Source organism: Cebus imitator, unplaced genomic scaffold, assembly GCF_001604975.1.
Source record: "Cebus imitator isolate Cc_AM_T3 unplaced genomic scaffold, Cebus_imitator-1.0 Scaffold306, whole genome shotgun sequence".
NCBI classification, from domain to species: domain Eukaryota; kingdom Metazoa; phylum Chordata; class Mammalia; order Primates; family Cebidae; genus Cebus; species Cebus imitator.
In genome coordinates, this window is record NW_016107621.1 from 211800 (window position 1) to 223230 (window position 11431).

The 11431-nt window shown below is 56.9% G+C and overlaps 1 protein-coding gene across 3 annotated transcripts in view; it reads right to left on the reverse strand.

Annotated features, from left to right (window-relative positions):
* Positions 1-299: 299 nt before the first annotated feature.
* The window catches only part of MEGF8 (multiple EGF like domains 8), a 55115-nt gene continuing 43983 nt past the window's right edge, over positions 300-11431 (reverse strand). For 2 of the 3 annotated variants that reach the window (XM_017503068.2, XM_017503069.2), the window contains 7 exons: positions 10286-10493; positions 9941-10100; positions 9228-9420; positions 8604-8774; positions 7717-7847; positions 7097-7229; positions 300-3447 (listed from right to left, as the gene is read on the reverse strand). In XM_017503068.2, the coding sequence (XP_017358557.1) occupies positions 2173-3447; positions 7097-7229; positions 7717-7847; positions 8604-8774; positions 9228-9420; positions 9941-10100; positions 10286-10493 (2271 nt within the window). In that variant the 3' untranslated portion in view covers positions 300-2172. The remainder of the gene's footprint in view (positions 3448-7096; positions 7230-7716; positions 7848-8603; positions 8775-9227; positions 9421-9940; positions 10101-10285; positions 10494-11431) is intronic. The other variant, XM_017503070.2, reaches the window with a different exon arrangement.

Genomic DNA, 11431 nt, shown 5'->3' on the forward strand with positions numbered 1-11431 from the left:
CTTGGGAGGCTGAGGCATGAGAATCACTTGAAACTGGGATATGAAGGTGCCACTTGGGAGGCTGAGGCATGAGAATCACTTGAACCTGGGATATGAAGGTGCCACTGCCCTCTAGCCTGGGTGACAGAGTGAGACTCTGTCCCCCCAAAAAGCAAAAAATAAAACAAAACAAAACCAAAGCCATAGCTGGGACCAAGGCAGCCTGTTTTCCCTCCTGAGCCAAACTGGGGTCAACCTGCATAAGATCTATAGGGGAGGGTCAAAGGCCTCACTGCCCACGTCTCCCCTCAGCACATTCCTCTGGGAAACAAGAGCTGTTTATTGGTATTTACTGCACTCGGTCATGGCAGACCCTTTACCCAGGAACAAAGCCATCCCAGCTTGGAGATGGCCCCATCATAAGGGCAATTATCCCAGTTATCCAGCATTCGGGGCTGGGTCAGAGCTGAGACCCATCCCTCCTGTGACATGTGCAGATGCGCTCAGACACCTGGGTCTTCCCCACACTTTTTGTTAATTCCACCGCTCCCCTCTTCTTCGGATGTGGCCCCTGCTGTCTCTGATATGCACGCATTAGCAGGGCCTCTCACACTGAGGTTCTACACGAGTGAAAGATGCAGGGTCCAGTTCCTCCAGGAGCTGATGATGGACATCTCAGGAAAGGCGAGTCCCAAGTTCAAGACAGCTCATGACGAAGGGAGGGAGGTCCTCAAGGGGGAAAGGACAGGAGTCCAAGGAGGTGGCTTGGGTGTGGGGCAGCCCCTCGGGAGAGCCCAGAAATCTTCCAGGCAGCACTGTCTGGAACAGGGCTGTGTTGACAGTTCTGGCATTTCCACCCCCAACCTCAGTGTCCCCCATGCCCAACTAGAGTGGCATCTCAAGCAGTGGTTTTGTCCCCTCTGAGGCTCTCTCTTAACAGGTCTCTGTTGCTCTAGCTTCGCTGGGTAACCCTGGTCCCCGGTCAGGTAATACCACCACCACTGAGCTCTGACCCTGCAGCCTGGGGGTCCTGCTCACCTCCAAACTGTCTCATGGTGCCATTTGTCTCTTCCCAGCTGCTTCCCTTGCCAGCGCTATCAATACCGCCACTCAATTTCTGCTGTTGAAATACTCCTAGTGTTTCTGTATCCTAGCTGGACCTGACTGAAGATTTGTCTGAAGAGCATCTCACATCAAGAACCAGACTCTGATCTTTCTCACAAGCCCCAGTCTGCCCCATTCAATCAACAACCTCCACATCCACCCACAGTTCAGGCCACAAAGCTAAGGGTCATGATGGATTTGTCTCCTCCCTCACCCTGACATCCACACCATCATCCCATTCTTCCACACACATCCTCGTCTGAGCTCCACTCCCTCACTGCCACCACCCTGCTCTGGCCCACCATGCCCCTGCTGTCCCTCTTGTCCCTCCAATCCATTCTCCACAGCACACCTGAGTAACCTCTTAAATTCTCAGATAGGTACATAGGATCCTGTCACTCCCCTTCATCAAACCGTCCAACAGCTTCCAGTTGCTCTGAGAATAAAATCCCAAATCCTATGTGGGGCCCACAAGGCCCCAGGTGGTCCAGCCCCTGCCCGTCCCCAGCCTCGTCTCCTCACACTTAGACTGGGTCACACTTGCCAGTTTTCTGGTCCTAATAAAACAAGCCTGCTCCCACCTCTGGGCCTCTGCCTGCCTTCGCTTCCTGAAGCTCTTCCCATGGCTGGTTCTTCTCAGGCATTCTCAGTCTGGCCTCTCTGAAGTCAGCTCAGCTGACTTCACCCCGTCATCCCTCACTGCCACGTCTTCTGGAGGCCTCACAGTACTTCTCCCTCTCTGAAACCATCTTACTAATGTGTGCACATGTGCATGTGTGTGTGTGTGCATGTGTGGGGTGTGTGCGTGTGCTGATTGTCTCCCTTCTCTAGAACCTAAGTCCCATGAGATCAGGGAACCTCATCTCTAGGTTCCTGCTTTGCCCCACGCCTATGACAGTGCCTGACACAGAGCAGGTACTCAATCAATAGCTGCTAAATGCAGAACAAAGGAGTGACTGGGCACCCCTGGGAGAAGGGAGCCAGTGGTCTCTAAGGAGATGGTGTCCAGGGTCCCCCAGGTGGAGGGGCCCAAGTTCAGGGTGGCCCTGTCAGGCGACCCAGCTGCTGTGGAGGAGAACCCTGGGCTGGTCAGAGGGACATGCTGGTGAGGTTGTCCTGGCTCAACAGTCCCTTCCGGCCCACGCCTGCCGCATGCCCACTGCCCCCCGCACCCCCGCCGCCCCCACAGTACTCGTGCAGCCTGTGCCGCAGTGTGACAAGGGCTGACCCCAGGCAGGCACCATTGGGTGCATGGGGCCCACCAGGCAGCTGGAGCAGCAGCGTGGCCACGCCAGCCATGCCATCTTCTGTGGGCTCGAGGGTGATGGGCCCAGCTCGCAGCCCAGCAGTGGTGGCAGGGATGGCTGGCGGGCAGCAGCCCCCTCCCATGGGTCCCCAGGGCCCACCAGCCCCTGTCAGCAGCAGGGGTGCCAGGAAGGGCTCAGAGCGGCGGAAGGCAGGCGGTGGGAGCCCAGCGGGCTTCCAGGCAGGGGCCGGGGCAGCAGGGTCAGGTGGGAAGCAGACAGTGACCTTGGCGAAGGGGCGGCTGGCCATCTTGGTCATCTCCTGCAAGTGCCGGCGCTGCTCCTGTCGCTGGTCCAGGGCCTGCTTGGCCTTCCAGAGGAGCACACAGAGTGAGAGGAAGAGGAAGAAGCAGGAGAAGAAGACGGAGAAGAAGACAAACAGGTCGATGTGGGCCTGGTCCTGCCGGAAGAAGAGCAGGCCCTGCGAGTCCGCCGAGCCGTTGGCGCCGGGCCCGCTTGGGTCTCCCACGCCCAGCAGCAGCAGGTAGAAGCGGCTTGACTTGAGAGCATGGTGCTCGTGCGGGTAGGTGATGACCAGTCGGTCCCGCACGCTGCGGACCACCAGCACTGCTGACGGCTCTGTCACTGTCACGTAGGTAATCAGGCCCCGTGGCCACACCTCCCGCACCCGTGGCTCTGCTGGGGCACCCGGCCCACCGCTGGCCCCTGCTCCTGCTCCTCCTGGATCCCCAGCCCCCCGGGGCCCACCATCTGCCGGGGGCGGCGGGGGTGGTGGGGGTGGGGGTGGCTGGATGTGTACAGTATGGACGCCGGTGTCAGGGGCCACACGGACCACGAAGGTGTCATAGGAGGTGGAGACATAGAGGTCCACAGCGCCGAAGGTCACGTCCAGTGTCAGGCGGATGTCCACGTTGGTGAACTTGGGCTGCACACCAAAGAGGACAGTGCGGCCGGGGCCTAGTGCCCGGCGCTTGGGCTCGTGGAAGCAGTTGGTCTGGGACGTGGGGTCCAGGCAGCACTCCTGTTCCACTGAGATGAGGCGATAGCACTGCTGACCGCCCAGCGGGCTCCCGTGGAACGATTCCCGGCACTTGGCGCACTGCGGGGAGGGTGAGAGGCGGTGGCCATCAGGGGTGAGCGCGGTGCCAGTCTGTCCCTCAAGCAGCAGTGGTGAATATTCTATACCCATTGCTAAGTGGCCATTGCACCCTCCACTGCCCCGGTCACTTCCCTGTGACCCCCTGGAACTTCTCTGCCACAGTGTAGACACTGCCAGGACCTGACACTCCAGCACTGCTGCCCCTGGTGTCACCCTAGTGACCTGAGCACCCTGATACAGAGGCTTCTGGCACTCTGAGGTACAGCAATAAAGAGCACTGCTGCATTCTGACTCTACCTCCTGGCTAGCTGTGTGGCCTTGGACCAGCGACTTAACCTCACTGAGCCTGAACACATAGACTTAACCCATGAGCTCTGCACACAGGGAGCAACCACAGCATGCTCTCAGGACCACTGAGATCATGTGCATGGCACACTCGGTGCAGGGTCAGCCAGCTTCGCCCGCCTGCCTGGCTACTTCTAGACCGTGCCAGGCACCTTCCCACCCCAGGGCCTTTGCAGTGGCAGACCATCTGCCTGCATGGTTCTCCTCTCACCTGTCAGCTTGTCAGGCACCCTCACCTCCTTCAGGTCTTTGCTCAAGAGCCTCCTTCTCATATAGGCCTTCCTTGGCCACTGTGTCTACCATTCCACTCCCCAACAGCCCAGCCCCTCTTTCTGCTTAACTTTCCTTTGAGCTTATCACTGTCTAACACACGAGCATCTGACGGGTCTGTTCGTATCTGGACGCCTCCATGAGAACGCAAACTCCTAAGGACAGAACACTTGCCTGCTTTGTTCCCTGCTGTGTCCCCAGCAACCCACACAGTGCTTGGCATATACTAGGTGCTCAGTGACTGTGCTGAATGAAGGTGCGGCTGGATAATCGCCATGATTCCTGTGGCTTAGTGGAAACCACTCAAGTTCTGAGATCAGACCAGGGTCACTCCAGGCTCCAAGCCTAACTGACTGCTTGACCTGTGGCAAGACTTTTTTTTTTTTTTTGTCACGGAGTCTCGCTCTGTTACCCAGGCTGGGTGCAGTGGTATGATCTCAGCTCACTGCAACGTCCATCTCCTGGGTTCAAGTGATTCTCCTGCCTCAGCCTCCTGAGTAGCTAGGATTACAGGTGCACACCATCATGCCCAACTAATTTTTGTATTTTTAGTAGAGATGGGGTTTCCCCATGTTGGCCAGGCTGGTCTCGAACTCCTGACCTCAGGTGATCCACCCGCCTCAGCCTCTCGAAGTGTTGGGATTGCAGGCATGAGCTACTGCACCCAGCTAGGACATTTAATGTCTCTGAATCTGTCTTCCTCTTAAGTCTGTACCCCACTGAGGACCCAGCACAGTCTTGCGAAGCCTTTTCCATCTATGCTGTCACCACTGTCTCCACAGTACTGTATCCAGCTCTGCGGCAGGCGCTCCTGGCATTCTAGCTATTACTGCAATCACTATTAGAACCAAGAGAAAACAGGCGCAGTGCCTCATGCCTGTAATCCCAGTGCTTTGGAAGGCTGAGGCAGGAGTGCCGCCTGAGCCCAGGAGTTCAAGACCAGTCTGGGCAACGCAGTAAGATCCCCAACTTAATTTTTTTTTTTTTAAATTAGCCAGCCATGGTGGTGTGTGTGCCTGTAGTTATAGTTACTCAGGAGGCTGAGGTGGGAGGATCACTTGAGCTCAGGAGTTCAAGGCTGCAGTGAACTATGATTGTGCCTGGGTGACAGAGTAAGCCCTGTATCAAAAAACAAAAACAAAAACTGGACCAGGCATGGTGGCTCAGGCCTGTAATCCCAACACTTTGAGAAGCCCAGGTGAGTGGATTGCTTCAGCTCAGGAGCTCAAGACTAGCCTGGGCAACATGGTCAGGCCCCATCTCTACCAAAATATTTATAAAGATTAGCCAGGCATGATGGTGCACACCTGTAGCCCCAGCTACTCAGGAGGATGAGGTGGGAGGGTGACTGAAACCCGGGAGGCGGAGGCTGCACTGAGCTGAGATTGCGCTGCTGCACTCCAGCCTGGGTGACAGAGCCAGACCCTGTCTCAAACATAAATACATAAAAAAGAACCAAGAAAAACTGCTACTTCTGAACAGCCAACAGACCTGGTAGAGGAGGAGGTCTGATCTGATCTCTGAGACTCCCTGGTAAAAGCCAACAGACCCTTTCCTTATCAAGAAAGCAGAAACTCTAGGCCAAGTGTGATGGCTCACACCTGTAATCCTAGCACTTTGGGAGGCCAAGGCAAGCTGATTGCCTGAGATCAGAAGTTTGAGACCAGCCTGGGCAACATGGTGAAACCCTGTCTCTACTACAATACAAAAAAATGAACTGGGCATGGTGGCATGCACCTGTAGTCCCAGCTACTCAGGATGCTGAGGTAGGAGGATCACTTGAACCGAGGAGGTGGAGGCTGCCACGAGCGAAGATCACACCACTGCACTCCAGCCTGGGTGACAGAGCAAGACTCTGTTTCCAAAAAAAATTAAATTAAAAATTAAAAAAAGAAAGCAGAAATTCTGGCCCAGGACAGAATCCTCAAGGGCTTGTAAAACTGTTGCCATTTGGGGTGGAATTGCATCTTTGTAGCTATTATGTTTCTGTAGATGGGTAAGGGAGACTAAGAGCAAAAGACTTTCTCTTCCCTGTGAGTCTGCACAGAGAAGGTGGGTGGGTGGGGTGGTGGGAGCTGTACTCTAAGGACGGAGACTGGGACGTCATGCAGGCAAGCCTGGAACACAGCAGCCAGCCAGGTGGCCAATGCAGGGGCTCCAGGAGCCTCCTTGCAGAAGAAAAAGGGACATGCACTCAAGGGGAATTTGAATCTGGGATTTAAATGATATGAGAACTCTGCTAGTCTCAGCTCATCAGAAGGGTCTGCCAATCGGGGAAAATCTGCCTGAGAATGAAGCCAGTGCAGAGGAAAGCAGAGTCAAGATGCAGAGAGACTCCTGATAGCACTCTGTGAGCACCTGGATCCAACCAGTCCTGAAGGTAGACCCAAGGTCCTCGGTTCTTTTTTTTTCCCCCTTTGGAATTGCTAGATTCAGAAGACCCTCAGTTCTAAGAGTAAATATATTTTCTTTTCTTCTTCTTTTTTTTTTTTGAGACAGAGTCCTGCAGCCTCAACCTCCTGGGCACAAGCAATCCTCCCACTTCCACCTCCCAAGTAGCTGGAACCACAGATGGATGCCACCATGCCAGGCTAATTTTTAAATTTTTTTCAGAGATGGGGTCTCACTATGTGGCCTAGGCTGGTCTTGAACTCCTGGGCTCAAGTGATCCTCCCACCTCAACGTCCCAAAGTTCTGGGATTAAAGGCATGAGTAACCATGCCCAGCCTATTTTATTTTTCAGTTGAGCTACCATGCGGTAGATTTCCTGGCATGTGCTGCCTCTAGCTGTGACTATCTGAAATGGAGACTGTCTCCCCACCAGTCTGAGAGCCCCCAGAGGCTCAAATCTGGATCCCCAGTATCACTGCCCAGGGCCTGTAACTGCGTGGGGTTCAGGAGCAGTCTCTCAAGCTGGCCTTGATCCCAAAACCACTGACTGGTAGTCATGTTGTCAGTCCTGCCCGAGCCTGGCTACCTCACCCAGCCCTGACCCCCACAGGGCCAGGCCCATCACTCGCTTCTGCAGCCGCACCTGGTACTTGTAGCAGTCTCTACGGTCACTGGGGGAGCTGCCCTGGCACGTGCCCGTCTCTGTGTTGTTCTGACATGGACAGCCCGTCCCATCCTGCTCGTTACATGTGTCTGCGTGGCCGTTACACTGGCATCTGGGGAAGAAGTTGAGGTTATGGAGCCCCCATGGCCTGCAGGGACTCAGGATGGACACCGCATATGTGAGCTCAACTGTGTGCAACAGGCCAGAGGAGGAAACTGAGGTTCACAGAGGTCAAGCTGTTTGCCCAAGGCCACAAAGCAGTTAAATTGCCATTGGGGTTGGAACCTGAGCTGCACAGACTCCAGCACTCACTGAACACGCAGAAAGGAGGAGACGGAAAGGAGAGGCTGCTCCAAGGCCTCTGGCCTCAGCCACCCCATCTCGTTCTCCATCAGCCCGCTCTGTGGCCTGCACTTCAGCACTAACATTGGAGGTAGGGGTCGGCATCACATTCCAGCTCCTTCCTCACCATGACCCCAGCCTGGGTGCTCCCTGGGGATGTGATCCCCTCCTGACTGAGGACACGGGACTAAGGAGGGAGTCTGGTTCCAGAGCTACTCCCAGTTCAAAGGGCGGGCTCCCCAGCCCTTTCCTCTTACTTGGTGCACTTCCCGTCCAGGAGAAAGTAGCCGTGCAGGCAGCTCTCACATTTATCCCCATAGCTGTTATTCTGGCAGCTCACACACACGGCCTCATCTTCGCTAGGACCCTCTGTCACCCAGTTTTCAATCTGGTCAAGCAAGGACAGTGTTATCACAGAAAAGCATGGACCAGCCCCCTCCTCCCTTAGACTCAGGAGTCCAAGCTCCCACTCCCTCCTCCCTCAGACCCAGGAGTCAGGCCCCCACCCCCTCCTCCCTCAGACCCAGGAGTCCAGGCTCCCACCCCACTCCTCCCTCAGACCCAGGAGTCCAAGCTCCCACCTCCTCCTCCTTCAGACCCAGGAGTCCAGGCTCCCACCTCCTCCTCCCTCAGACCCAGGAGTCCAGTCTCCCACCCCTCTCCTCCCTCAGATGCAGGAGTCTGGGCTCCCACCTGCCTCATCCCTCAGACCCAGGAGGTCCAGGCCCGAGCCCTTCTTCCCCCAAACCCAGGAGTCCAGGCCCTTACCCCCTCCTCCCTGAGACCCAGGAGTCCAGGCTCCCACCTGCCTCCTCCCTCAGACCCAGGAGTCCGGGCTCCCACCTGCCTCCTCCCTCAGACCCAGGAGTCCGGGCTCACACCCTCCACCTCCCTCAGACCCAGGAGTCTAAGCCCCCAGCTCCTCCTCCCTCAGACCCAGGAGTCTAAGCCCCTAGCCCCTTCTTCCTCAGACCCAGGAGTCTAGGCCCCCAGCCCCTCCTCCCTTATACCCAGGAATCTAGGCCCCCAGCCCCTCCTCCCTCAGACCCAGGGGTCTAGGCCCCAGTCCCTCCTGCCTCAGGCCCAGGAGCCCTCCCAGCCCCTCCTCCCTCAGACCCAGGCATCTAACCCCACTCTCTTTCACCTCCTCTGGGTCCAATGAGTACTTCTCTGGCTCCCTCTTGGCCATTTCGAGCTCCTTCCTGGAGACGCAGACATGGCTATTTCCACGACAGAAGGCGTGGCAGGGCCGGCAGGTCCCACCTCCCACAGCTGAACCCACGTACAGTGGGAGGCACTGCTCACAGTGGCTGCCCTGAGAAGCGAGGACAGGGTGCTCAGAGAGACTAGAGAGTCACTAGGGGTGGGAGGGTGTGAGAGGCACAGGGGGCAGGTTCTGAGAGCCCATGGGAGGGCAGCAGCGGCTTGGGTACTTGGTTTGGACAATCCCAGGCTGCCTGGGATTTAGCCTCCGCTTTCCCTGGCACACCTGCAGCCCAAAGTCCTGAGTTCAAAACCCTTCCCTCCATCATCTCAAAGCCTCCTCCACGTGCCTGTCCTGGCCCAGCACCCCTCCATCCACTATTCCAGGCCAGACCCTCTGGGATACAAACCCAGGCAGTGTCCCCCAAGTCTCCACACATCTCCCTGGGACAGGGCTCTGGCTTATCTGTCCCTGGCTTATCAGAGCTCAGAATGAGATGCAAGCTGCCTAAGCAGCAAGGGCCTGGGTCCCAAGGTCGGGGGTCTGAGGCCCTGGGCGGCCCACCTTGGTGTGGTTGCGGCAGAGCAGGCAGTGGTCGCGCGCCCCGACACCAGCACATTCGCTGTGGCGGTTGCAGCGGCATTCCGTGGAGCAGTTGCGGCCGACAAAGCCGAAGTGGCAGCGGCAGTGGTCGGGCTCCACACAGGAGCCGTTTACGCAGCCCTGGGCACACACTGGGCGGCACAGCCCTGTCACGCTGCAGGTGCAAAGAGGGGGTCAGGGCAGGTGGCCACCCTCCTCATGGCACCATGGTCAGCACCCACTACCCCACCCTCTTCTCAACTGGCTGCTCAGTCCTGGTCTGTCCCGTCTCCAACTCCTCTTCGGGATCTAGCCCACCACGCCCTCCAGGTATAGCCTACAACCCTCTCTCCTCTTTTGAGGGTACCCTATTTTCTTTTTTATTTTTTTGTAGAGATGGGGGCCTCCCTATGGGCTGGTCTCGAATTCCCTGGCCTTAAGTGATCCACCTGCCTCGGCCTCCCAAAGTGCTGGGATTACAGGCATGAGCCACGGTGCCCAGCCATTGGGGTACCCTATTAAACTCATTCTTCCCTGCTCAGTCTCACCACTCTTACCCTCCCGGGATCAATCCCACTGCCTTCATGCCTTGGGCTTCCTTTTTTTCCATCTTGCTTTGCTCTAGGCCTCATTGTTACTGCTCCCCACACTCTCCCACCCTAGCCTGTCTGGGCCCCCACCCCCTGCAGCCTCACTTGTCCATGGTATAGCCCGTCTTGCAGCTGCACTCATAGCCGTGGGGCTGGTCGTGGCAATTCTGTGTCTCATTGCAGTCGTGGTGCCCGTTTGCACACTCATCCTCCGGGGGGCAGGACAGGAAGGCCCAGGAGGCCTCCGGACGCCCACATGTCAGCCCTAGCACCAAGAATACAGCATTTTGTCTGCGGAGGGCCCCTGTACCACCTGCCCCAGCCGCCTACGCCCTCCCTTCTGCTTCCTCTGAGCCCCACCTCTGGGTCTGGCCCAGCACCCCCAAGTTCACTGCATCAGACCCCAGCCAAGGACCAGCCCCTCTCCCTCCACCCCCAAAGCCCTCTCACCATCACGGGGGCCGCTGAGTCCACCCTCCATGCAGCGGCCGCCCCCATCCTGGCCCCACCAGGCACACCAGCCGCAATGGGGGCGCCGCAGGCACAAGGCACACTGGGTTGCCTGAGCACAGCCCAGGGAGCAGCTCTCAGGTCCCCGGAGCAGCCGCCCACAGCCTCCGGCCATACATCGCAGGGGCAGATAGGAGGGGCTCAGACACTGTATTGGGGGGAATGGGGATGCAGGGAAGAGGGAGGTGGGGAAACGAGGTTAAACAAACACATTCTGGATATCTTCCCAGACCACACCCTCTTTGAGGTCTCGCCCCTCACAGGTGGAGCAAAGTGGACACTAGCTGGGGTCATGATGTTTTCCCTCGTAAGCATTTGTAACTACACACCAAGGCTGGAAGTCAGGCTGGGAAGGGATCGTGAAACTGGAAGGTTGCCTGGGCACAGTGGCTCACACCTGTAATCCCAATACTTTGGGAGGCTACAGCAGGAGGATCACTTGAGCCCAAGAGTTCCAGACTAGCCTAGGCAGCATAGTGAGACACCATCTCTACAAAAAATAAAAAATTAGCTGGGCGTGGTGGTGAATACCTGTAGACCCAACTACCTGGGGGCTGAGGTGGAAGGATTTTTTTGAACCCAGGAGGTTGAAGCTGCAGTGAGTCATGACTGTATCACTGCACTCCAGCCTGGACAACACAGTAAGACCCTATCTCAAAAAAAGAAAATAGCCAGGTGCGGTGGCTCATGCCTATGATCCCGGCACTTTGGGAGGCCAGGGGGAGGGGGGCGGATCACCTGAGGTCGGGAGTTCGAGACCAGCCTGACCAATACTACGGAGAAACACCATCTCTACTAAAAATACAAAATTAGCCGGGCGTGGTGGTGCATGCCTGTAATCCCAGCTACTCAGGAAGCTGAGGCAGGAGAATGGCTTGAACCTGGGAGATGAAGGTTGCGGTGAGCTGAGATTGCGCCACTGCACTCCAGCCTGGGCAACAAGAGTGAGAATCCATCTCAATTAAAAAATAAAAATAAGCCGGGCGCGGTGGCTCACGCTTGTAATCCCAGCACTTTGGGAGGCCGAGGCGGGTGGATCACGAGGTCAAGAGATAGAGACCATCCTGGTCAACATGGTGAAACCCC